General features: G+C 40.6%; 2 protein-coding genes across 4 annotated transcripts in view; one reads left to right on the forward strand and one right to left on the reverse strand.

The window, feature by feature from the left end:
* The window catches only part of LOC141444437 (uncharacterized), a 65,285-nt gene extending 45,561 nt beyond the window's left edge, over nt 1–19,724 (reverse strand). Inside the window, 15 exon segments of the mRNA XM_074109986.1 lie at nt 657–735; nt 1,438–1,522; nt 1,676–1,820; nt 2,323–2,389; nt 3,395–3,509; nt 4,870–4,995; nt 6,811–6,947; nt 8,682–8,808; nt 9,767–9,846; nt 11,834–11,910; nt 12,898–13,032; nt 15,590–15,669; nt 15,846–15,981; nt 16,381–16,503; nt 19,253–19,724. Of these exon segments, the coding sequence (XP_073966087.1) occupies nt 657–735; nt 1,438–1,522; nt 1,676–1,820; nt 2,323–2,389; nt 3,395–3,509; nt 4,870–4,995; nt 6,811–6,947; nt 8,682–8,808; nt 9,767–9,846; nt 11,834–11,910; nt 12,898–13,032; nt 15,590–15,669; nt 15,846–15,981; nt 16,381–16,503; nt 19,253–19,552 (1,812 nt within the window). The 5' untranslated portion in view covers nt 19,553–19,724.
* A 2,640-nt stretch (nt 19,725–22,364) lies between these two features.
* Nucleotides 22,365–27,888, forward strand: LOC141444808 (uncharacterized). Of its 3 annotated transcripts, none has more exons than XM_074110469.1 (5): nt 22,365–22,784; nt 23,820–23,910; nt 24,758–24,876; nt 25,523–25,703; nt 25,893–27,888. In XM_074110469.1, exons 1-4 carry the CDS (start codon nt 22,643–22,645, stop codon nt 25,690–25,692), a joined length of 522 nt encoding a protein of 173 aa, XP_073966570.1. In that variant the 5' UTR covers nt 22,365–22,642; the 3' UTR covers nt 25,693–25,703; nt 25,893–27,888. The 3 variants fall into 3 exon arrangements, with proteins under 3 accessions (XP_073966570.1, XP_073966571.1, XP_073966569.1); XM_074110470.1 differs by having other exon boundaries at nt 25,896–27,888; XM_074110468.1 differs by having other exon boundaries at nt 25,523–27,888.
* The last annotated feature ends 7 nt before the right edge of the window (nt 27,889–27,895 follow it).

Here is a 27,895-nt window from a genome sequence, read left to right on the forward strand (position 1 = left end):
ATTTAGTTTCACCGGTCCCGTTGTCTGTAATCAAATCTTGCAAGTTAAATTGTTGTTTTGCAGGTGGTAGGACCTTGTGCAAGGTCCGCCCGGATTGCTACCACCATCTTGCTCGCTAATCCTCCCGTGAAGCAGCAGTGCTTTCATTGTTGTGTTTCGGCGTGGAGAGTAAGACAGCCGGTGAAACTACTGGCACGTGAGGTATCCCATCTTAGGCCTCTAGGTTGGCAACGCGTCTGCAATACCCCTGGTGTTGCAGATGTTTATGGGCGGTGGTGATCTCTTACCATCAGGAGACCCACTTGCTCGTTTGCCATCCAGTCGTATAAAAAAAAAAAAAAAAATTCGACCAACTTCGAGTAGTCAGATTGACTTGAAATATGGCATACTTACGTAAATTGCGTGACAATACAATAAATCTGGTAGCGACATCCTGGTAGTCCAGCCAGGATCGTCTCCGCAGGACGGAACTCCTCAACGGTAATTGGTACCGACTTGAAATTTGGTATGCACATGTAGTTTGGGTGACAATGCAAGTATAGTCGACAAAAATTGATACCAAAAACTTCATTCTAACAAAGTGTATCACCAATGTCTCCTAAGTTATGGGACAAAATAACGTACACTGAACAGTTGATTGAAACAAATGGACAAACCTTTTCCCCATCAGCGCTTTCGTCAGGCTTGCCACTGTTGAACTCGTTGACAGCTTGCATCATGCCGAAAAACGATATCCTGAAACCATCGCACACAAATAAACTTAACACTTACAAATCGTAGCTGTTGACTAGTACAGTCACCAGCATTAATATCTGCCACAGCGGAGCATGCAAAAATATCTGACACGACCTTCCGGCCCTAGAGTCGTATCAGATATTTATGCACGCTTGTTGTGTCAGATATTGCTGCTGGTGACTGTACATTACTTTTAAAGAGATCTCAATCAATTGTTTTGCTTAAAACACAAGTGTATTGTTCAGAGTATTCTTGGATATTATTAAATAACCTATAGTAAATTAGGTACACACGATTAGTTCCACATAAAGATAAAATTCTTGCGGTTTGCGCTGCAGCGTCGACCAATCCTCTCTATCATCGACGGCTTGACCGACGACGGATCGATTGGTGTAGTAGAAGCTGTCGATCGACGTCGACCAATCCATTCTATCATCGACGCTTCGACCGACGACCGATCGATTGGTGTAGTAGAAGCTGTCGATCGACGTCGACCAATCCGTTCTATCATCGACGGCTTGACCGACAACCGATCGATTGGTGTAGTAGAAGCTGTCGATCGACGTCGACCAATCCGTTCTATCATCGACGGCTTGACCGACGACCGATCGATTGGTGTAGTAGAAGCTGTCGATCGACGTCGACCAGTTCATTCTACCATATCGATCGATTGTTGTAGTAACCCTAGCCAACGCGACTGACCTTAGCAGCAGCTTGCGTTGCTGCGCGCAGACGGAGCGCGGCGTGAGACAGTCACATTTGTGCCTGTAGCCCGCCCACGCGCTCACTGCAAACAAACACAATGCAATTACAGTGACTGGTCATTTTATAGTAACAAACATACTCACTCACTCACTCACTCACTCACAAACTTTCACATTTATAATATTAGTAGGATTCGTAGAATGCAGTTGACTGTACGAAAGACAGTCCGACTCACAGTCCTGCGGCGTGGGCCTCGCCAGCATGTCCCGGAGCCGCGCGGCGGTGGAGCACCGCTGGAACGGGCGCAGGTAACGCTCGAGCCGCGACCGCCACTCGCCGAACCACTCGTCCACAGAGTTCGCCGACGGTATTATCTCCACCTGGACAACAATTGGAATATGTTTCTGTTGACAATTTTATTTTTGATACATTTTTGTTTTATATTCATCATTATCATCCCAGTTTATATACGCCCCACTGCTGGGCACAGGCCTCCTCTCAGAATGAGAGGGCTTAGGCTATAGTTCCCACGCGGGCCCAGTGTGGATTGGGAACTTTTTTGACATTAAATAAATAATAAATCTTGCGTTATGGATACTAGTCACAAAAATTACCTTGTTTTTTTTAATTCTAGAAAAAATAAATATGGTTTTGCTTTCTCATAATCAAGAGATTTGTGATTCCGAAAAATGATCCAAACAAAAACGTCAGTTTAGTGACGTTTTTTTTCATACATTGCACATAAATACATTTCTATGAAAAAATTAAATACATTTTGAAAGAAAAGGTACACTTTTTCTTCGAAAAGCCCAGATACATGCTTAAATACATATCAAACAACCAAGACCCAACCATTCTTATTATATGTTTCAAAATTCCAACCTGAAAGGTGATGGTGGAAGCTTCCTTAAAATTCTCCAAGATCTGGCACAACCGCTCCATGGCGTTACTGAAACGATAAAATCATTGAAATATTATTAAAAGAAAGGCGAACGAATGTCACCTGTTGATCATCGTGGCGCGTCATTGTAGTGTGGAGGTGGAGGAACTGCATGAACACGCATATCTTGCATAAACGTAGCTATCATAAGGTCCCGGGTGAACAAAATAATTGACTCAGTTCATTGGATGATAATCAAGGAGCGGAATTCTCATAGCAAAAAACAAATGTCAAGACAAGAGGATTGACCATTGTGTTTTATCGACTATTCCAGTTATCGATTTTTCGCATGTTACCGACTTTTAACATTATTCTGTAACATTTGACCTCTTTGATAAGCGACTTGCATCTCTTTATTAAAATAAATAACGTCACGTCACATTTGACATTTGATGTCGCTTGAGTTTTCATAAGTATTATTTCATTAGGTTCCTGTGTTAACCAAAATGGTTAATCGTAAAAGGTAAAGATTAACAAATGGATAAAGTAATATCCTTCTCTTAATTTTAAATTATTCTCTTAATTCTCGTAGTATAAATGGTGACAATGTAGAGCAAATAATGTCAATTCTTTGTTACTACAGACAAGATGAAGAAAATATAATAAATTAGTACAGATATAGATTTCGATTCGGTTATTTTGAATGATGGTATCGTCAGTTACACTGTTAAACATTTCCGTTTCGGTTTTATGTTTAAATTGTAACAAACACACAGGTCTATTTTTTTTGTAGCCTATAGTGTCCCACTGCAGGACAAAGGCCTCCGCCATTACAGGTCTAATTTAATTACCTAAACCATATCATGCTAACTGACAATTAAACATCGACAGTCGATAAACCACAATGGGCAACCCCTCTTGACATTTGATTTTTGCTATGAAAATTCCGCTCCTTGATGATAACGGACCTCCGCAAAGTAACGCCTGATTCAATGCATCTGTATTGGCGCTGCTGACAGTTCGATGTGTGATTTTATTAATTCTTCGAGTTTTCACTACATATTGTGTACTCACTCTATCCTCAGCGGCGCGGCGACGGGTCGACAGAGACACACCTTGTTGACTATTTCGCTCGTCATCTCACTCTCGCCTTCTAACTTGAGCAGCTCCGCGTGGATTATGGCTAATCCTGAAAAACAAAACGAAAATCAAAACGAGTTAGTATCTTTTCGTCTAAAAAAGCAGCTGGCCTAAGTGGCAAGTGGTCTAAGAAGCAATTGGTCTAAGTAGCAACCCATACCGGGGTGACGACCGGATGGCCAAGTGGTTAGAGAACCTTGAGGTCCCGGGTTCGATTCCCGGCCGGGGCAGATATTTGTATGAATAATACGAATGTTTGTTCTCGGATCTTGGATTTTTAATATATATTTAAGTATGTATTTATCCATATAAGTATGTTTATCCGTTGCCTAGTGTCCATAGTACAAGCTTTGCTTAGTTTGGGACTAGGTCAATTGGTGTCAAATGTCCCATGATATTTTTTTTATTTTTATATAAGTAGCAAATGGTCACCCACCCGTTTACACACCCGTTTTTTTTTAAAAAAGAACCAGGTTAGGACCAATTGATTTATAGATTATTTGCTACTTAGACTCTGTTTTACGCTGTGTGACAGCCGATCTGCTCCAAAATTTTTAACCAATTGAGTTGAAAATCCTACTAATATTATGTAGCTATCAGATGTAAGGTAAACGTCCGAGTGCTTGGTACGCTAATGCCCAATAGACGACACCCAGTTATCATATCTATTGCTAATGACATAAGATTAAAGATGCCAACTATTAGGACAGCGAAGGTGCGGCCACATGCAAGTCGCTCGACGCTCGTTACCAGCGATAAATCAGTTCACGTGACCCTATTTTGAGTTTCCCGCGACTCAAAAATCAGTGTCAAGTCGCCGCGTCGCACAGCAGCGTCCAGGAATGTTCTTGGTCTTGAATGAAAATAATGTAGGGGTTTAGGCTACACTACTTTGATGATAATTGATATACATAAGATGATAATGTCCGATGATAGATGATAGGTCTGAGAGGATGCTAAAATGAGAACGACCGAGGTGAGTGCTGAATGACAACTGATTTATTGATAGGTATTAAATGTTATGCTAAAGTAAATTGCAAGCGTGTGCAAAGGCTTGCGCAACATAGTCATACAAATACGTGTTACAATAACCAAAGGTAATATGTACGGTTGACTGTACAGAAGCTAATTTCATAAACTCCTTTAGTGGCAGTCGTGGCTGTGGTACAAATAAAAGAAATTTGAGTGAAAGAAAAAAATAACAGCGTTTTATTCCGGAATTGAAAAGGGTTTTTTTTCTTTCGATAAAGCTCTACATTTTCAGCTGGAAACGAGCGTCAAGCGACTGCATGTGGCCGCACCTTGACGAGCACTCGTATGTTTACCTTATATAAAGATTGTGTGTCTCTGTGTGTCTCTCTCTCTCTGTCTGTCTGTCTCTCTCTGTCTGTGTGTGTGTGTGCACTGACCCGCGTCGGGCACGCGCAGGCGCCGCAGCCGGCGCAGCCGCCAGCCGGCGTGGCGGCACGGCGCGCCCGCGTCGCTAATGCGGAGCGCCCGCATCAGCGCCACGGCCGTCGGGATCGTGCTGCTATCTGGAAGGACCAATGTTTTTTTGTACCCTTTGCGGCTGCTACAGCTAGCGCGGGTGCACTGCGCGGGCACACCCCGGCGGCACTAAGGACAAAGGCAGACAAAGGGTCTCCCCAAACCTATCGATGCGGAATCGGCTTCAACCGATCAAAAAAACTCTTTTTCACTTCTCATGCTCGTAATGTTGGTATTTATGCTAGATCTAGGCGACCTAAAATTACTTTTTATGCTCTAGTGCATAAATTAAAACCTTCGTCTAAGGGAATCAGGTGTAAACAGACACAAACAAAGAAGTTTATATTTTAAAATAATTTAGCTCAGATAGCCAATCGATTTTCGACTTTCAATGGTATAGAATAAAGTTCATAATAAATAAAGAAGCTTCGGAACGGATACGTGCTAACGCAACGCAATTCATGAACTCGCACAGATCCGTGCCTAAGCATACGAGGGGTAAAATTAAAAAAGTATATAATTATATAGTAATGCATGAACAATAAAAGTAAGTAAAGGACATAGTAAATGAACAAGTTTTTACCACTGTTGCTGTTTCATATCCTCGCCATCGAAGTGAAAAGCAGAGTGTAAAACTCTAGCATTAAACCCATTTTCCCCTCGAAGTGTCTATCCACCCTCGCCATGCCAGCTCGGGTGGCTATATGAACGTCTCGGGTAAAATGGCTCGTTTTATGCTCTCGTTGTACAATCTACTATATGTCCACGCAATAAGAGCGAAACAGACGTCGATCGGCTCGGCCGATGCGAAACGACATTTACCAACGGGAAGACGTCTTTTTCGCTTTTATTGCGTGGACACAAAGCGTTTTTTGGTCGGCTCAAGCCGATACCGAGCCGGTAGATGTGGGGAGACCCATATCTGGCGACACCCGACGTCGTTGGCAGCACGTGTCGCACGCTGTTGCCAGACATTTCAAGCGAAATCCGGCAACGTCGCGCCACTTCACCAGGCGTGCTACACGTCTCGCTGGACACTTGTCCCCTAGTGCAGTGTTTGTCAATGTGTGGGTGACCCCCCGGGACAAGAGAGGCTTATAAGCTACCGTGTTCCGCATACCGCGCGTCGCTGAATACAATACGAATCAAATGAATTAGCGAGATGAAGGTGTCAGCTATCCAATTCTAAACTAAAAGAAACTTACCCACCTATACATTTTTCACAGTTTTGTGAACTGAATTTTAATTTCATATTTAATTTTATTGTTTTTTGACATTTTAATTATCTTATTGTTCGTTTGGTTCCTATTGCATAAATTTTGACTTAGATTTAAGAATATTCTTGTTTTGCTTTTAATTATTATTATTGAATTGAATTCTAATTTGACATTTTAAATTTATTTTTTTTTTTTTATTCTCGCTGACTATTTATTATACTTAATAAGATTTATTTTTTTGTATACATTTGACGATCCTTTTGTGAATTTCTTGTAATTAACTGACATGTGCTTATAATGTATTTTTTCAAAAGGTAATAAATAAATCTAATCTAATCTAATCTTTAAAATAAAGTCATAATACTCAATGTAATATGAGATGTGTATAAACATTTTAAAAGGTACCCGTCCCATAAGTATTTTATTCAATACCTAAGCAATGGTTGAGCTAATATCATAGAGATCGCGTGACCATAAGTACTTATGTGATAAGAAATTAGGTGTCATCGGTTTCCGATCCGTTTGATTCGATACTGGCAGTTTTGTATCGATCCAAGCAAAAATTGGATTCTTATGTATCGATATAAAATATCGATGTATCGTATGATGTTGTATCGATACTTGAAGATATCGGATCTGTAATACCTCTAGCGAGCGCGGTCAGCAGCGGCCGCAGGAAGCGCGCCAAGGCTTCAGAGTTGTTGGCGAGGCACAGACACAGGCGGCAGTGGCAGCCGAACCGGGCGCGGTACACCCAGTCCTCGCGCACCATTTCCACGCTCCTGTGTACACAAATTAATATATTTTAAAAGGTATTTAAAATGTTTGTTAGCTAGCCCCTATAAATAAATTATAAGTCAAGAATTGTAACTGCGTTATAAAAATAGCCCTCCGTGTCCAAGTAGGCGGGGATTAAAAGCGTGTTCTGCGTGTCATGCGGCGATTTAAGTCAGCACACCTTATTTCATACCTTGCACTTTACACCTACAGTACACTAAGAAAAATATGTAATAGTGCGCTGTAGCACAGGCTGTAGATAAAACATGTATATATAGCTTAGTAATATGTAAATGTTGTTTCACTTCCTAAACCCCAAACCTTTGTCTGCCAGGGCTACACTCTGGGTCGTAGAAACCTTCCCCTTACCTAGACATAAGTTGCTCTCACAGTGGCGAAGACACCTTCAAGCCCTTAATCGATTGACTGAGCCTGGTCGGTCGGCTGTGAGAAAATCTACCCTCCTCTAAGCCGTTTCCTTACCAGTAGGAACCGTCTGTTGCCTTAGGCCTGTAGAGGTAACAGACATCCCTCTTCAACCCGTTAGTCGTGCGTTAGGAATAGATTAGGAATTTAGGGAACTAGGAATGTAGGCTCCCTTGCATAAATCCCCCCTTCTTAACCGTACACAGTCTGTGCAGCCGCACCCAGGATATTAAATCCCGTCCAGGGAAATTACCTTTAACTGATTTACTTCTCCATCCCGGGGTAACTTAACTAACTTAACCTTCCAATCCCATCCAGGGGAAATTTACCTACCCGACCAGGGTAAACTAAACCTCAACCCTACTACTTTTTGCAGGTGGTAGGACCTTGTGCAAGGCCCGCCCGGATTGCTACCACCACCTTGCTCGCTAATCCTGCCGTGAAGCAGCAGTGCTTGCACTGTTGTGTTTCGGCGTGGAGAGTAAGACAGCCGGTGAAATTATTGGCACTTAAGGTATCCCATCTTAGGCCTCTAGGTTGGCAACGCATCTGCAATCCCCCTGGTGTTGCAAGTGTCTATGGGCGGTGGTGATCTCTTACCATCAGGAGACCCACTTGCTCGTTTGCCATCCAGTCAAATAAAAATAAAAAACTACTACTACTAATATAATGTGAAAGTTTGTGAAGATGTTTGGACGTTTATTACGCAATCACGTCTAAACCGCTGAACCGATTTAAATGAAATTCGGTATAGATAGTTTGAGCCCCATAATCAACATTATTGTATGGCTCATGGTCAATCCACTGAATCCTTAATACTGCCGGTCGTACATAGTTTGTCCCGTCGGATCCCGGTACTATAGGACGAAAGAGTGAGTCTGGATCAGCACAACCGTTTACTTATCATCATCATCAGCCTACAGCAGTCCACTGCTGGACATGAACTCTTCCATGGCACGCCACAACAATGTCTTCAGCCCCTCGCATCCATCCGCTGCCAGCGACCCTCTTAATTATGAAAGACATAGGATAGTTTTTATCCCAACCAATACTACGCGGACGGAGTCGCGGGCAACAGCTAGTATTTATATATTTGGGGAATCTTGGAAACGGCTCTAACGAATTCGATGAAATTAGCTATGTCGGAGTTTTCGGGGGCGAACAATCGATCTAGCTTGTTCTCATTTTAGAGTTTAGCCCGGGCGAAGCTCGGTCGCTCAGTTACTTCGGAATAACAGTCGTTGCCATTTACCAGCACCCGAGTAAGGAAACGCACGGCAGCATTTAGAATCTAGATTCTGGACGGTACTGACATGTTGCAGCCTATGAGCGTGTACATGAGCGCGCTGATTTCGCACCACGCGTGGTACACCCCGAGCAGCCACTCCGCCACCGGCGTGAACGGCTCCGCCGCCGACCAGCTCGCGAGACGCTCCGCTTCTGAAACAAACATCGGCTCATGACGGTTGTGTTGCTCTGAGGATGAACTCTGATAGAGTTCGAAACGCGTCAGTGTGGTGGTGGTGATAGTTGGGTTTGTGTGATGTTGTGTGTTCTTACAGCGTGGAGGCTGAGGAGCTGCATGAACACACATATTGCATAGACTCAGCTTGTTTTTTAATCCTTCACACTAAAACGGCTAGACGAATTTGGATGAAATTTGGTATGTAGATAGCCACCTGGAACCTGGGCATCTGGAATAATATTCCCACGGGATAGGAAAAAAAACCTCGAAATAACAATTTATTGAATCAGGCGTTACTTTGCGGAGGTCCATATCAATGAACTAAAAGAATTTCCTTGCTCGCGACCTTTAAGGTTTAAGGTCGCGGGTGAGCAAGGAAATTCTTTTAGTTCTCGAAATAACAACCGCTGGGCTTGTCATGAAATTTGACATGGTTGTTTGTAATGCAACGTCAATGAAAACCACCATATATACTCATAACAGAGTTTCCTCAAAAACTTGTCCCGTCATGAAAATTGACAAGAAATCAGTTTTGTCAAGAAATTATTAACCCTAAGGACGAGATCATAAAACATAAACTACATAAAACATCCAAAATTTCTTGACGTCCGGAAAACGTCACAAAATCTTGCGAAGAAAAATTCGTAATTTTGTAACTACATCAAAAAAAAATTATTGGATCCAACAACAAAGATTATCTGACTGTTTATCACTTTAACCACAAGGTTTTGTATATATTTAAAAACAATATTGCTTATTTTTTGTGGTGAAATAGCGTCAGCTTTTTTTTTAATAAGTCGACAACTAAAAAATTGAAAAATGGACAACTTTTAAAGAAATAGTCAATTCCCACGGGCATTTCGTAAAATCCCGGCATTACAATTCAACTGCTGTATTTAACGATTTACGCGTACAAATCTGTAGTTTGCTTACCGCAGACGTAATGCAGCAGCGCGGCCTCCTCCTCGGGCGTCACCGGTGGCTCCTCGAAATCGTCCAGCTCCTCTGACATCCTGCCGGTATACACAGAGACGTTCAATATGAGCGACTGGCTCCGCCAAACCCACCAACATTTGGGCATTTTCACGTTCGGCCCCAGTGACACAACGTCTGTGACTTTTTAGTTCTTACTCCTATGCCAGTGACACGTATTTGTGACTGCTGTGGGATATGCGCTATGCCTAGCGTAAGAGCTTAGTGGATCGCATTCAGCTCCGGCAACGTTCCGCTAAGCCCTTACGCTATGCCAGCTTAGGAGGTACGAATTATTTTGACAGGACATGCGTTTCACTGGCATAGGAGAAAGAACTAAAAAGTCACAGACGTTGTGTCACTGGCACCGGAATGTATTACGTCTGTGACACGTATACGTGTCACTGGCATAGAAGTGACTGCTGTGGGATATGCGTAGGCATAGCGTAAGAGCTTAGTGGATCGTTACCGGGGCCGAACGGGCATTGGAGAAAGAACTAAAAGTCCACAGACGTTGTGTCACTGGCACCGGAATGTATTACGTCTGTGACACGTATACGTGTCACTGGCATAGAAGTGACTGCTGTGGGATATGCGTAGGCATAGCGTAAGAGCTTAGTGGATCGTTACCGGGGCCGAACGGGCATTGGAGAAAGAACTAAAAAGTCACAGACGTTGTGTCACTGGCACCGGAATGTAATATGTCTGTGACACGTATACGTGTCACTGGCATAGAAGCGACTGCTGTGGGATATGCGTAGGCATAGCGTAAGAGCTTAGTGGATCGTTGCCGGGGCCGAACGGGCATTGGAGAAAGAACTAAAAAGCCACGTGTCACTGGCACCGGAGTGTATTACGTCTGTGACACGTATACGTGTTACTGGCATGGAAGTGATTGCTGTGGGATATGCGTAGGCATAGCATTAGCTTAGTGGATGGTTACCGGGGCCGGAGTGTATTACGTCTGTGACACGTATACGTGTTACTGGCATGGAAGTGATTGCTGTGGGATATGCGTAGGCATAGCATTAGCTTAGTGGATCGTTGCCGGGGCCGAACGGGCATTGGGGAAAGAACTAAAAGTCCACAGACGTTGTGTCACTGGCACCGGAATGTATTACGTCTGTGACACGTATACGTGTTACTGGCATGGAAGTGATTGATGTGGGATATGCGTAGGCATAGCGTAAGAGCTTAGTGGATCGTTGCCGGGGCCGAACGGGCATTGGAGAAAGAACTAAAAAGCCACAGACGTGTCACTGGCACCGGAATGTATTACGTCTGTGACACGTATACGTGTCACTGGCATAGAAGTGACTGCTGTGGGATATGCGTAGGCATAGCGTAAGAGCTTAGTAGATCGTTAGCGCATTTTTTTTCACATTTAGATAATTCTGGCTTCTCCTTACTCAGAATCACAAGCTCTATTGATTAAGACGAAGAAAAAAGTGTCCCTAATTTTTTTTTGTCAGTTTTGTGACTTTTCTTCGTCAAAATCAATAGTTCTCGTAATTCTGAGTAAGGGGAACTTGAAAATGTCCATTTACCGATTATGCATGTTGTGTCACATAGCAATCATTTGACTGTCTCACGTTTGCTCCTTTAATTTTGTATATAAATAGGCTCATGTCACATTAAAAGGTACTGCAAACTTGAAGCATAGTTTCCTTCGTTTTATGTCCTCCACCAAAGTACAATCACCCCCAAACCACAGCAAAGTGTGCAAATATATATGACACCTCCACCCTAGAAATAGTCTATCTATTGATATTAAATGATATTGTAACGGATAACTCACGTCTTAAACCGAGTTTAGCTCGACATGTTTCGGGCTATTTCGTCAATATCATTTAATATGTGTGAGTCTCACGGTAGTTTCATGTTCTATTCTATCTATTGGTGTCTAGATATTGGTGCTGATGCCTGTACACTTACCTCAAAAAAAAAGTATAGCTTTGACAGGGACTTTCCAAAACGTTATACTCCGGCAAAACTAAACAAAGTACATGATTTGTGTGAATGTCTTACGAGTCCGTCTGGTCCAAGGGGGTGTCGTCCTGGAGGGGGAACTCCACCCTGGCGCCCTCCTCGCTCGACGTCAACAGCTGCACACACAAACACACATTGTCAGGTATCTTTAAGGCTGGTTCACACATATTAAGTTATCAAGTAGGTAACTAAATTTTAACTCAAATTTCGTGCCGTAAACTTAATGCACCTAGAGTTAATTAATTCACCCAGGATTTATTCATCCGTAATTCATTGAAAACCTACAAATTCGACGGACCTACCTACCTACGAATTAGTCACACACGTGCACTTAAGCCTCAAAAAAAAAACCGCTGTAACTCGCCTACTATTACATAAACCCCAGTGGGTTTTTCAATAGTGGCATAATAAAACATTTAATTGTTTCGATTATATTAAATAAAAAAAACACAATAGTAGCAAATAATAAGAACAGTTTTTATTTAAGAAACTCTGTCACTGTTGTCTCTTGGACAACGGGTTCGTTATTCTGACAAATAAGAAAAAGTTGGTTGACTCAGATCTACAGTCGAAGGCATAAATATCTATACAGCCCTAGCATCAAATATATGTATACATCGACCTTAAGGTAGGTGGCATAAAGGTGTATAGATATTTTTGAAGCCTTGGGAACGAATATATTAGACGTTGACTGACTGTACATTTTGCGTTTTTTGCATATATTTTTTTACATTAAACTGACCGAGATTGACCCCAATCTCACCTGATGTTAAGTACAGATGAGGCCAAAGGTGGTCGATCAAATTCTTCTTGTACCTCGTTGCCATGGTTACGTCCCCTGGACAACTCTTTAAAACCTTACATTTTTGTCATAGTTACAAGCTCATTATTTTATGGACTATCTCTTAAGCACATTAGTAGCATATAATAAAGCAGTTCTTTTTTTTAAACTCTGTCACTGTTGTCTCTTGGGCAACAGGACAGAATAACAAACAAGAAAAAGTTGATTGACCATCTCACCAGTTCAGTAACAGCCTATTCACTCTAGCCTTAAAGAGCCCTATATTTGCTCGGAAGCGGTGTTAATGGCACTTGGTACTCACATGCAGAGGCGCGAGCCGCACCGCCTGCAGAATGTCTTCGTGCCGGATGAACAGCTCCGTGCGGTCCGGCGCCGGCGCAGGCGCCGCGCTCAGCAGCGGCAGCAGGAACTGGCCCATCGCCGGCGGCTCCGCCTCCTGCACCCAACAACCTCAGGGTCAAATTCAAATCTTTCCCTACAGTACTTTCATTGTAGCATGGTGCGGAAGACAGCTGTCAATATCACAAAACTAGAGTCACAGTGTCGAAACTTGAGTCGATATAACTCAAGATCCATTAGGTCCCATCACTAGATGCATCTCAGGTGCATATTACGTTTCTTCACTTAATTGTGATTTGAATTTAATTAATTGATTATAAAAATGATAGCTTAAGGGGCTGTTTCACCATCCATTGATAAGTGTTAACTGGCGGTTAGGTGTGATGCCGTCTCTATTTGTTTTGTTCGACTAGACGGAGACGGCATCACATTTAACCGTCGGTTAACGCTAATCAATGGATGGTGAAACAGCCCCTAAATTTATAGTATAACATAGTTCTTTACATTCAAATATTTTATGTCAGCCATATTCAGGCTACAACTGAAATATACTTCCATATATTTAGACCGCAGCAACTTTTTTTGAGTAAAACGAAACGTGCATCAAGCATCACCCGCACCATGCTAGAATGAAAGCACTGTAATTCCACACTGCTCACGAAATGAGGGCTATCGTTTTTTGTCTCACTAGATGGCGCACTGTTGCGTGAGGTTTTTAAGTATGGCTTTCAATGTCTGTTATTACGGGCGTGAAAACAAAGTTTAGATTAAAATCATATTTAATACACCTTAAAACCGTACCATAAAAATATCAAGCATGCAACAGTGTTCCATAGTCCCCGTTTTGTTCGGAAAAAAGGGAGGACAAAGGTTTCCGAAAGACAAAACTGTCTCAAAACACAGACATTCATTGCCCCGGAACGCATATTTGCCATAATTAATTTCAGATATTGCAAAATATTCACAAAATTATTCTAATTATAAATAAACCCGCGTAGCTCACCCAAAAACTATGAGATTTGACATTTCGGAGACCTCACGCTACACTAGCGCCTCTAGTGGCGAATTCATACGCGATAGCCCTCATTGACGCTCCGTTTCTGCCAGAGATGTGCGATGATGTGTTGCGTGGAATATGTTTTTCATGAACCAATAAAAACGCTTCATTTACCTCGCCTCGCTTCGCTCACCTGTTTCCACTAGTGATGTGCTGTGCGACGATAAATCAAAGTCAATCAAAGTCAAAATATCTTTATTCAATTTAGGCTATAACAAGCACTTATGAATGTCAAAAAAAATCTACCACCGGTTTGGAAAAACGTCTGTTGAGTCTAATCCGGCAAGAAACTCAACAAGGTATATATTTTTTTTAAACAAATTTACAATATTATTAAATGATATTTTAACTACCCTAGTTCGCCTTTGTACTCTTTTGTTTTGTTGTTTTCTTTTTGTATTATTTTTGTGTTTTATGTACAATAAAGTATTTACATACATACATACATACTACCTATTACTGGCAATGTCTATGGTTCGGGTTGCGCACTGGGATGGAGGTCCTACATTGTCCATCTCTTACATCTCTACATTGTAGGTAGTTAATATTATTTAATATCACAAATGTATGTTATAGAAACGTTCAGAAAGTGTGCTAATCAGGCGGGAGTCGGGGCGCGTCGGTAGGCGCGTGGCAAGTAAGGTGGTTGTGTACCGACTGGCGTCCGTTGGCCGCGGGCCCCGCGTGGTTAGCTAAAATGCTGATCACACAATATGTGGCAGGGGTGTCGCCACAATATCTATACATCACAAGTATTTAACACAACTTTATTTTTAGCACAGTAGGTTCGCTATTTGAAGGGATCGCTAATGCGGATCGGAATTATTTCCAAATATCCCTGTCCATGATATAATCATTAACTTTATAATACGCCTCAGATATTAATGTCTTCTTGACAATAGATCTAAATTTTGTATCCGTTTCAATTTTATTATAAAAACGTATGCAATTTCCCATGAAGCGATTCTATTGGTTCATGAAAAACACATTCCTCGTAACACATACTCGCACATCTCTGGTGGAACCGGAGCCAGAACGAGATTCGGCGAACACGACAATGTGGAGAGCACAGATATAGATTATACTAGATTACGCAAATGCATCTACTTCGCGTGTCCGAACCCCGACCAAACGTCGGGGTTGGCCCCGTACAAAGACTAACCGCTAACTGACTAATCATGACTAGTGACTGACTCGAGCCCCACGGCGCGGGCGGGCGGCGCATTTGAATCGATTTTGCGCGGACATCGGGCAATTCACATCGCTAATTCGCTCTTGAGACGTCACAGTAGATATATAAAAGTGGCACGGTTGGTTTTCATACAGATTGAGGTTTTCGCATTATCTAGTGTAATCTATATCTGTGGTGGAGAGGCACTTCGTCTTACTTCGTCCAACTCGGTCGGTACTTCGGTCAACTTTTCCGGTTACTTCGTCGAATTTCGTGCCGCCCCCCCCTCCCCCATTTCGCCGTCGGGGGCGAATAAATTTGACAAGGTAGAAAGATAAAATGATGAATGATGTAAATGAAAATTTGCTAATAGCTGACTATAAAATGATGGACACAAATCCAATGTCCACTACGACCAAGACGTACCGCTGCTTTGTGCTGGTAACCGTTGCACGCAGACTCAAAAGACTGCGCCGCGTCCTTAGTGGACGAGTTGTCCGATGAACCTGGCAACACAAATCAACATCAACATCAAACGGTCCTCACAATACTAACTCCATCTAGCGACATTTCGCCTCTGTGAATATCATTAATGAATAATGAAAATAGGCCTAATATTTGTGAGGATTCCTACACCTACCCGGTTTTTTGCTCTCCCTCTCTAAATATATCATATACTAACAAGCATCTTCCAACTCAGTCCACTGGCCGTCGGAGTCCGAGTCGGCGCCGACGTCGGACGCGTCGGAGACCACTTCGACGCGTCGCACGCGCATCGACGCCGCGCGCCGCGCCGCCGCACTCCGTCGCCGAGATATCTGTGAGATATCAGATTGGAGTTGTTAATATGCCTAAGGTATTTGATAAAAAGTGTGAAAACTGTGCTGATCTGAGGATTAACTCTGGTTGAGTTCGAAACGGGTCGATGTAGTGGTGGTGATAGTTAGGTTTGTGTGATTTCTGTGTTCTTACAACGTGGAGGTGGAGGAGCTGCATGAACACACATTTGCCGCATAGACATAGTTATCGTAAGGTTGCGGATGAGCAAAGCCATTGTAGTTCATTATTATGGACCTCCGCAAAGTAGGTAACGCCTGATTCAATAAATTATTTAAACTTGGTCATTTTCAAAACTGGTTCAGGCCGCAGAGGAAAATGCCATAACCGGTTTAAAAAATGAGATCAATTTAGTATTTCTCCGACTGCACTGTCAGTACCTCCTTCCCTTTAGCGATGGGCTTGCGTCGGGGCGCGCGCTGTGGACGTGAGGCGCGCCGGGCGCCGCCGCCGGACCAGGAGGACGACGAAGAAGTCCCGCTGCCCGAGACACGGTGGCCCATCTGTAATAACACCGTAGCACTAGCGAGTTGTCGATTTGGAATTATGAAGGAAGGTAGCTTTTTGACAGTATCAAACTAGTGGATGTTAGTCATTTTAAAAAGCTAAGAGTGGTTATGCCATTAAGTTAATCTGTGAGAATATGGTCCGGAGTAGTTGTACAACTGTTTGTATGGTTCCGCCATCCGATTTCTCTCAGATCTAGTGTATACATTACCATACAAATGGTTCTACAACTAGTCAGGACCATATTTGACCAATTGAGATAAAATTTGTTATGGAGATAGCCCAAGACCTAAACAAGGACATAAGATAGATTTTCTTCTGCAATAATGCATAGTTTCTGCGGGATAACAACAAACTTTATTGCAGATGGAGTCCCAAGAGCTAGCAAGAGTTAGTAAATCCATTTTATTTCCACCCAAATAAGTTAAACAAATAAATTTAAGTATTAAGCTCTTACGTAAATGAATGTGAAATTCAGTGAATTCTTAATGGGAATAAATGATTTTCTTTACACCCATATAATAAATCCTCCATCATGTGTTCAAAAACCATAGATAATGAATAATGACCAGCATTATGACATTGGATTCTATTATGAACATGGCTGTATCATAATGGTCATTACGATACAATTGGATACAGAAATCAGTATAATAAAGTTCATTATAGTACCAGGGCATGTAGGCATAGAGTAGATGTAGATAAAATATTGTATGCAACTGTATGCACCTAATTAGGCCTTAAATCACTTATGTGACCCTTTTATGAAACTCGGCTACACCTTGTTTCATGAAACCACACTCATGATTTAAGGACCCCTATTACAATACAGTTGCATAAATAGCTATACGCTATCTATCTAATCACTTGACAGGGCAACTAACTAAAATAAGTTTCTTAAAATTGATCACATCAGCACTTTATATAATACTTAATATTGTTTCAATGTTTTGTTTTACTTTTCTTGTGTTTATTCAATGCAAATATTTAAACGTTGCAATCAAAATGGCCTCCCCAGTTCCAGGGTTTCAATCTATGTATCTCTATATAAAAATTAAGTGCCAAGAGGTAACAGAGAGAAAGTTTAATTAATAATGGACAAAAAGTAAAGTTATTAGTAAGGATTTCTATTTTTCATCAAAATTCTACATTGAATATCTGTGACGATTTGTAAGATGGGAAAATATTCTAGAAAATATGTGATTGACGAAGAGTCATTTTGGGAAAGCATTTTTTACAATAGCCACATTATTTCAGAACAACACAAAAAGACTATACTTATAAGATTTCTGGAATATCTGATCAAACTAAACACAAAACAATAACAAATACATAACAATGAGAAGATTGCTGGTTATATTGTAATTGTAAACCAGTATAAAATGTTCTTGTTTCTAAAAATAACCCAATTACTTAAATTAGTATAATCAATTATACATAATAAGCAACAGGGTCTATTAACAGACCGACCGCATTGACAACACACATACTTTCCTATGTGTTGTCTATTTTTACTTAATACTATTGTTGTGTCTTGTGTTGTGAATAATAATAATAATAATAATTATTATTATTATTTATTCAGAAAAAATGTGATACAATTAAATAAATGTATAATAAATGTATGTAATGTATGTATGTATGTATGGAATAAATGTATTTTTTTTCTTTCTTTCTTTTCTTTTATTAATAGTTGAAAAATCGTCACATTTTTTAACAAATATTCAAACACTTGCATACAACTTGCATTTGTGTTGTAGTAAATAGATAATGTACATAATGCATGCCCTTGTCTAGCCATGCCTTGTCACATGGCCAAAATGTACATCATAGAAGTACTAAAGGTCAATGACACACACTATAATAGGATTTCTATTTTTCATCAAAATTCTACATTGAATATCTGTGACGATTTGTAAGATGGGAAATATTCTAGAAAATATGTGATTGACAAAGAGTCATTTTGGGAAAGCATTTTTTACAATAGCCACATTATTTCAGAACAACACAAAAAGACTATACTTATAAGATTTCTGGAATATCTGATCAAACTAAACACAAAACAATAACAAATACATAACAATGAGAAGATTGCTGGTTATATTGTAATTGTAAACCAGTATAAAATGTTCTTGTTTCTAAAAATAACCCAATTACTTAAATGATTGATTATTCAATTATACATAATAATGAACAAGGTCTATTAACAGACCAACCGCATTGACAACACACATACTTTCCTATGTGTTGTCTATTTTTACTTAATACTATTGTTGAGTCTTGTGTTGTGAATAATAATAATAATTATTATTATTATTAATAATAATAATTATTATTATTTTTATTCAGAAAAAATGTGGTACAATTAAATAAATGTATAATAAATGTATGTATGTATGTATGGAATAAATGTATTTTCTTTCTTTCTTTCTTTGCTTTTATTAATAGTTGAAAAATCGTCACATTTTTTAACAAATATTCAAACACTTGCATACAACTTGCATTTGTGTTGTAGTAAATAGATAATGTACATAATGCATGCCCTTGTCTAGCCATGCCTTGTCACATGGCCAAAATGTACATCATAGAAGTACTAAAGGTCAATGACACACACTTACAACTTTAGTCGCGAAAATTACGCACATATTCGATTTTTTCAGCGTGGGAACGTCACTTTGCTTGAAATGCACTTTAGAAAGAGAGACAATTAGTCAGCCATTTTGGTAAAGGAACGACTGGACTTACTGCGATTTCGAAGAGGGAAGGGAAGTCTTGCTGAGGCTCGCCGTCAGCCAGCCCAGCGAGGAGCCCCAGCTCCGCGCTGAGCCCTGCCAACTCCGCGCCGATACGGTCAGCTCTGTCCGCGTCACCCAGCTCATCTTTCAGAATGTCCCCGATCTCGTCAGAGACCGCTGCCACGGCCGAGGCCACCTCGTCCGGAGGCACTCCTTCCTTCCCCAAACCCTCGCTGCCACCGGTCTGATGCTCCGTCGCCTCCGAAGTACCCGTGCTCAGATCCGAACATTTCTCCGCCGAAAACATCATTTGCGAACCAAATTACACAACTGTTTCGAAAAACGAAACATCTAAAGTCACGCACGGTTATGATAAATTACACAAACAGCGAGAATACAGTGGTATATGGGTGAAAAATCATTTTTTCCCAATACTGATATAGCCCGAACTTTTTGACAATACCAATATGGCGACGATATTTTTAGGTAATTTGTGACCAGCCTCAATTGGATTTTATATCATTTTGGTATATGGCAGCACGTGCATCATGATCATAATCGATAACAGAAAATCGACAAACCGGTTGGACAATAAAATTCTTCAATTATATTGAAAATCATTGAAAATTGCAGAAAAAACGGCTAAGACATAGTCTGCAACGAACTGTGTGAAACTATGAGTGTCATAACTAACTGCTTAGATTCCAGAAATGTAATAGTTTACTCCTATATAGTTCCGCTTTTGTATGGTGCCAACCTTGTAGCCCTGGCCAAAAAGGATGGCGGCATCCGTCCGATCGCGGTTGGCTGCACTTTTAGGCGCTTGGCCTCGAAGCTGTGCTGTCGAAAATTTCACCAGAAGCTAACCCACATCTTCCAACCTCGACAGCTAGGGTTCGGAGTCAAAGGCGGCTGCGAAGCAGCTGTACACGCTGCACGCACCTTTCTGTCTCGTCCGGACTATGAGGTTTTTGTTAAAATAGACGTAAAAAACGCCTTTAATTCGGTCGACCGCGGTGCTCTGTTAGCTGAAGTGAAAAAAGAACTTCCTGAAGTTTATCCCTACTTGTTTCAATGCTACGGAGCGCCATCAAAGTTACTTTTTGGGGACCAAATTATTTTATCGAGCATGGGTTGCCAACAGGGAGATCCGCTTGGGCCTGCCATTTTCAGTTTAGTCATCCATCCCATCATTTCAAGTCTAAATTCCAAATTTAATTTATGGTACCTCGACGACGGGTCCCTTGGCGGGGATGCCTCAACTGTTTTACAGGACCTACATTTCATTATAAACAAATTTTCAGACATTGGCCTTTCTTTAAACTTCACAAAATGCGAATTTTTTTTACCGGATCACCTTTCACAAGGTAAGAAAATTGAAATTTTAACAAACGTTAACGCAGTTCTTCCAAATATTTCCGTTCATTCAAGTTCATCTCTCACTCTTTTAGGATCACCTATTTTCGACGAGTCAATCAACCCGGTCATTGACTGTAAATTAAATTTATTTAAGAACACATCTGACCTGCTTTTTAAAATAAACCCACATATAGCGCTCTTTATTATCCGTTTCTGTCTTTTCACTCCAAAATTTATGTATTTACTCCGCAGCTGCCCCTTATGGAAATTCCCCTCCATTTTATCATCCATCGACAATTCTCTTCAGTCTACATTATCCAAAATTCTAAATATTAATTTTGACAATATCGCATGGACCCAAGCGGTTCTCCCAATAAGATTTGGGGGGCTGGGTGTTCGCTCCTCGTCTAGTGTGGCATTACCGGCTTTCCTGTCCTCTGTTTATGGTTCGCTACCTCTCGTCAGTTCCATTTTAAATGTTTCACAGTTACTCGACGATGAGTTAGCGTACCTGAAGGAGGCCAGAGAAACTTGGTGTGTTTCATGTCCTGGAGCGAACATCCCAGTTCTTCGTCATATTCAGAAAGATTGGGACTCCCCTCGGCTGAAAGCAACCCATGCTTCTCTATTTGAAAATAGCCCGGACGTATCTGAACGTGCCCGTCTCCTAGCGGTATCAGCCCCGGAGTCAGGCCATTGGCTCAACGCCCTCCCTTCTCGTCAGTTAGGTACGGTTCTGGATCCAAGCACCTTGAGGATAGCAATATCCTTAAGGCTTGGTTGCAGAATTTGTATCTCCCACACTTGCACCTGTGGTAAGGACGTAGATGAGCTGGGACGTCATGGCCTCTCATGCCCCAAAAGCGCTGGTCGCTTATTCCGCCATGGCACCATTAATGACCTGGTCCGCCGCTCGCTTGCCACCGTCTCTGTGCCCGCAATCCTTGAACCCGTTGGCATGGCCAGAGACGATGGTAAGCGCCCCGACGGGGCTACTCTGGTGCCATGGAAGCTGGGTAAGGCTCTGGTGTGGGACGCAACGTGTGTCGACACTTTCGCGCAGTCCCACATTCAGGCAACCCACTCACAAGCCGGGGCTGCAGCTGACCAGGCCCAAGTTCTCAAGCGCCGCAAATACTCTTCTCTTTTAAAGGACTATGAGTTTGCGGCGCTCGCAGTGGAGACAATGGGTCCCTGGTCGGCTGACATGAAGGCCTTCATGGGAGCCATGTCGTCCCGGCTGATAGAGTCCTCAGGAGACCCCAGAGCTGGCGCTTACCTCTCCCAGCGAATTTCTCTAACTGTACAGAGAGGTAATGCCGCCAGTGTGTTGGGTCTATGCCGCAGGAGGGCCTCCTAGATGGTGTTTTCTTTTTATAGTTAGGTATATTTATGTTGTTTTTATTAATTTTGTTTCCTATCATATTATTGTATCTTGTGTTGTGTATAATCTTCTGTAATAGTTTACTTATTCTAAAACCGATTGAATAAAAATCGATTTAAAAAAATTACCTTATGCAGCTTATAGTGCTTTGAGAAAAAACGTGTTTCATGACATAAGTATACTATATATTTTTTTATATTCATCAAAATGTACTCACATTGACTAGTATACAATTGTTATACTGTAAGCTTATTTTCGACTATTTTAATTTCTCTCTATTAAATTAAAAAGTTAAATTTGATTTTTTATTAATTGCAACCCAGTCAGCATGACATTTGACAGATGACAGCAAGACTGACATTTTCAGATTGTGCGCGAACGTTCTCAGCTGGAGCTTCACATCTAATTATAATTTTTTATATAAAAAAATGTATTGCAGGTAAAATACCGCAGTGCGATGCACGGGGGCACGTGCCTGATATTGTTACAGGCCTCCAAAACGTTGTGTTTAATTTAATTAGCTTAATTTATCCCTCGTAATCCTTCATGTAACTCCAGAGCTATTTGAATTCTAAATTTACGAGTTAGATTGTGTTAAAGATATTGAAAAGTCTTTCTAAAATTGTAGTTTAAAATTAAATTATTACTTAGTGAATAATGGCTGTGCAAAATAAAGTTTTATACGCTTTTCGGGGATGGATAGCTTTCGTGGCGTTCATGGATTTGGGTACAGCCGGTAGATCGTACATTGAACGCCGGTCGTTTCTCAACCAGAATGGAGACAGTGAACATTTAGATGGTAAGTTGAAGCCCACACACGAGGCCTGGAAAATCGTGCCAGTAGCATTTCATTTTGGCATTCGATCAGTCACTCGTAACTCATGAGCGCCGCGGCTACGCAATGTAATGTATTAAGACTTTACTATCTTCGTGCAATTGATTCTGACATCGATTTGAATATTAACTTTGTAGCTGGATTGTGCCTACACTTCTGTAATAAAGTCAGTAATAGTCTGGGTCTTCAACTGGTATATTATACTGATTTATTATCAATAGTATTGGTACCAGATTGAAACCTGTGTTGCAGATACTGTGGCCATATTATCTAACGCTCTGGCGACCGCGATCTCATGCACTATCCCTTTCTACCCTCACCTTATACCATGTGATTGAAAGAAGTGGTGCAAACAAGTGTGATTCCGAGTGCTTTAGATAATACGGCCTCTGGTTAAAATGTGTTTATTGCCAACAATTAGGTAGGTATATAAGAATGGTACCTGCTCTAAAACTAAGTTAACTTACTAACTATATGCGGGTTCTACGAAAGTTTGTGAGACCTTATTTCTTATTGAAAATAAAAAATGTAACATAGATGCACAGAAAAACCAGAAAAAGAGACCAGTGCTAGGAATCAAACCCAGGTCCTCAGCATTCCGTGCTGCATGCTGTACTTTTACACCACCACTGGACAGGATTTCTCCTATGCACCACATATCTCAGCTTGTTTGTTTCTTATTTTATTCACTTAAGCTTTTTCTATGTGGATTTTACGGGATGCCCATAAAAGTAACAATATTTAAAACTGAAATTAAAAATACAAAAAGACTCCAAAAATCAATCTTAATTTACTTATTTCTTATGTTGGTATGGACCCCTTTAATACCAGTATATTTAGTACCATTAAAACCTTGATACAAGCAGCAACTACAATTTAATTATTTATTTTACATTTAACTGGGCTGACCTCTGCTAGACCCTAAAGGTTAGTTATACTAACTGTCCATTTTTTTATTTATTTAGTATATGAGTAAATGTGTACAATTTTGAATTGCAGGGGACTTCACAATCTCCAGGATGCTGGGCATGTACTCGCTGCTGAAGGCTCTGGCTCTGATTCACTGCACACTCTATATACATTACAGGCCGTGAGTTTTACACTAACATTTTTTTAATTATTTTATGGCCTGCTTGGTATTGAAATGCTTCTTAACAATTTATGCATGCGGCAGTGTTGCCAAGTTAACAAATTGCAAAAAAAAACTGCCATGACATTTGTGGCCATGAAAGATCATGACATATTTATTATTAATAAACATTGATAGTAACAATAGAGCTAAATTTCCAAAAATTTAATAAAAATAATATATTATGGTCATTTAAAAGACATTTAAGACATTCAAAAACTGTTCACGGTTTGTGCTAGTGCTGTATTCTGCTGACAGAACATTGCAGTAATATTCCCTATTTGGACATAATTCAACTAAAACACATAAAAAACATAGCGCCACCACTGCTAGCTATATTATTCTAGTGTATCTGTTTTAGGCAGTTGTCTCACCGCCAGCGAGGAAACCATTGGCTATTTTCTCGCTCAAGAAAAGAACAAAAGATATAAGATCCTGTGTCAGTAAAAGAGACACATATATTAATAGTTGATCGCTGGCTGTTCACACTGTCGGCGAGAGCTCGCTCTTACATCTTTTGTCGCAGCGACAAGAGCTATAAAACTCGCTGAGCTATAGATACTCGTTCAGCGATGTCAGCTTGGCGGCCGCCCCGCACGAGCGAGTCGAGTGGAGCGAGTAATCGCCCGTCGCACTCGAACACTCGCTTACAGCCAGCGACAAAACTACACTCGCTTCTCGCTGCTCACCCACTCGTTTCTAGTTACTCGCTCTACTCGCTTCTCGCTCATCGTCGGCGGTGGGACAAGTGCCTTACGTATTTTTATGTGGTTTTCCAATAAGAATCATTGTGGTGTATTGTATACAGGGTGGTGTCGATGGGCTACTGGTCTCTGATGCTGACAATTATCCTGTATTTCTCGGAGGCCTTCTATTTTCACTCCACAAATCTCAACTTCTATGTAGTATTTCCCTGCATACTTAACAGTAAGTACGCAACACAACACAGTAAGAAGACAGTAAGTGCGTGTTACTGTACGGTGGTGGCACTGATGGAACCAAATAAATCTTTCTTTCTAAGTAGAAAAACTATACTTTGTTTGAATACGTATTTAACTAAATGTAAACAAACTTAAGCTGCCAGATTTGGTTGGTTGATACTCATTTGCAAACAATAATGCCAATAGATGTCTGTCAACTTGAAAGTTCGACTTTAGCAACATATTCATTTGATAGGAACTTGTTTAAAAATTGATAGACCACTTATTTGGCTGATGGTACATTCAAGGATTTTAAACATTTTACTTATCTATCATTGTAATACAAACTAGACTAGTGTATTTCAATATAGAAATGTAAATATTTAGATAGTTTGATGGGGGAATTTCAGTATTTAAAACACCAATTGACATTGTTTTGTTTACATTTAGTTAAATAGCTATCTGACCCAAGTATAGCTATAGATATATTTTTTTAACTGAATAATAATAATAATACAACATTTTTCAATTCAACAACCTAACCATAACCATGTTTGGACTTGTTATAAATGGTCTTATGGTATATTTTGCCCAATGGTAGTTTCCATGGTCTGATGTTTTTTAGTATTTTAAACTGCCAATATTTTTTTCAGTACTTACCTTAATCGGTTTAATCTACTTACCGACGAAACTGAAGCTCTGGGGTCAGATCCCTGGCACATCAGGCATGGAGAGGGAGATAGAAGATGAAAACACTCAGATCCTTAGACAAATGGGGAACTTCAAGCGGCGGAGAGCGGGACAGAAGAACAAGTATGTCTGATTGTGGGGATGGTGAGTAAACTGACTGACATACCAATTGGGTATCCTACATATGTAGAACCAAGTAGAATGTGGAAAATCTGATTACTGATTTCCTGAAATTTAAGCGCAATACGAGAATCTGAAAACAAATAATGCCCTAAGGCTGCCCGAGATAAAAATCCACCAATAAAATTGTATAAAATCTCCGCTTCTCTTCAGTAGACAGGGTGTTGGTTTAACTGGGAAGCGGAGCGAGGAAGAGCGGTGAAGCGGGAGCGGGACAGAAACGAGCGCGAACAGGGAAGCTCCGCGAATGGATTTTTCCCAGGCCGCAACTCCATTTTGCATAAAGCTACTGTTTATTACACATGCTAGTTACTAGCACAAAAGCATGCTACTATTCTGATTGGTTTTTTGGAGTCTTTTTGTATTTTTTATTTCAACTCCAAATTTGTTACTTTTACGGGTATCCCGTGAAACCATATCGAAAATACAAACTGAGACATGGATGCACAGAAAAACCAAAAAAAGAGACCAGCACTGGGAATCGAACCCAGGTCCTCAGCAATCCGTGCCGCGTGCTATAACCCCTACACCACTGCTGGACAGGAATCTAGACACGAATTTTTCCTATGCATACATATCTCAGGTTGCTTATTTCTACTATGCTACTTAAGCAGCAGCACTAGCGACATCTATTTCGTCGAGAGACGTCACATTCTTTCGGAACCAACGGCTCACCCAGACAAGAGATGTCGCTACTAAGCAATCAAATTATGATTGGTTTTTTGGGTGCTGTTGCTTAAGCAGCATAGTAGAAATAAGCAACCTGAGATATGTATGCATAGGAAAAATTCGTGTCTAGATTCCTGTCCAGCGGTGGTGTAGGGGCTATAGCACGCAGCACGGATTGCTGAGGATCTGGGTTCGATTCCCAGTGCTGGTCTCTTTTTCTGGTTTTTCTGTGCATCCATGTCTCAGTTTGTATTTTCGATATGCTACTATTCAGCAAATGCTACCTACTAGCATGTGTGTATAGGACACGTGCTACTATTAAGCATGCTTTTTTAGTGTCCTACTGGTACTTCAGGTACTAGCTTGCTTATAAGCGAGCATGTGTATGGTGGCCTTTACTTTTTCGCTCCGCTTCGCTATATAGCTCCACGGCGCCGCTACCCTAATCCGCATTACTTTCTTGTTCCACTGTCTAGGTCAGCGCCGCGCCTATAGACAGACATCTCATCTTATGGTGGTCATGACCCTATTTTTTTGTTTGTTACTTCAGAACTTGGTCATTTACAAACCAATTCGGTTTTTTTGTATTGTATTGTATTACTTTGTTGGGTACACCTACTTCCCGTTTGGTCCGATTCAAATTTGAAGAAAACATACAATCACCAAGCAATGTTTTTGAAGTCAGGTTTTTTGTAAAAATAGTTTATTTGTGTATGTTTTGCGATGCCCTAGTTCACCAGTTACGTGCCTCATAATACGAGATTATTAAATTACTTACTTGTAGATCGCTGCCACCTAATAAATAGGAATCTTTCTATTTATTTTACTTCTATCTCCGTTTATTAATCCATCCTGAATTTAAACTCAGCTCTCGTTTACTGGCTGTACTATGTAACTAAAATAAATTAAAATTCTAAATTATAAAGCACCAAACCTTGATATTAATGCATCATAGATGGCTTTGAAGTGCTGTTTGTAATCAAAGCGCCATCTATTGATATTCTTAAGGAACTAACAAGAAAACTATATGAGCTTTTCTGAAACTAGTATATTTGTGGTGTTTTCCTACGAACCCTAATTACACCTTTCCCTGTTCTCGAATCAATTTTGCAGTATTAAATTAATAAAACTAATAATGTTGCAAAATTAATTTCGCTTTCCTCTGCGTGGTTATCTATAGAGCACTTAGTAATTAGTGTTAATTATAGACCTCAATAACATAAGTTATAACAGTTTTTTTTTAATATGTATATACTTCAATAGTCCAAGAACAAGTGCCAATCAAGGTCTGATCTTCCCAATAAGAAATAACAGTCAAAAATATTCATATACATATAAATATTATACCGAGTAATGGAATAATAATCATTGGTTCGTAATGCACTTTTAAAATGATCTCCGTTTCTCTCGCTTCTCATTAGAAGCTTGTAAATCAATAATATAATTTCACATTTATTTTGTTTGATTATCATAACTAAATTAAATAT

This window comes from Choristoneura fumiferana, chromosome 30 (genome assembly GCF_025370935.1).
Source record: "Choristoneura fumiferana chromosome 30, NRCan_CFum_1, whole genome shotgun sequence".
NCBI classification, from domain to species: Eukaryota; Metazoa; Arthropoda; class Insecta; order Lepidoptera; family Tortricidae; genus Choristoneura; species Choristoneura fumiferana.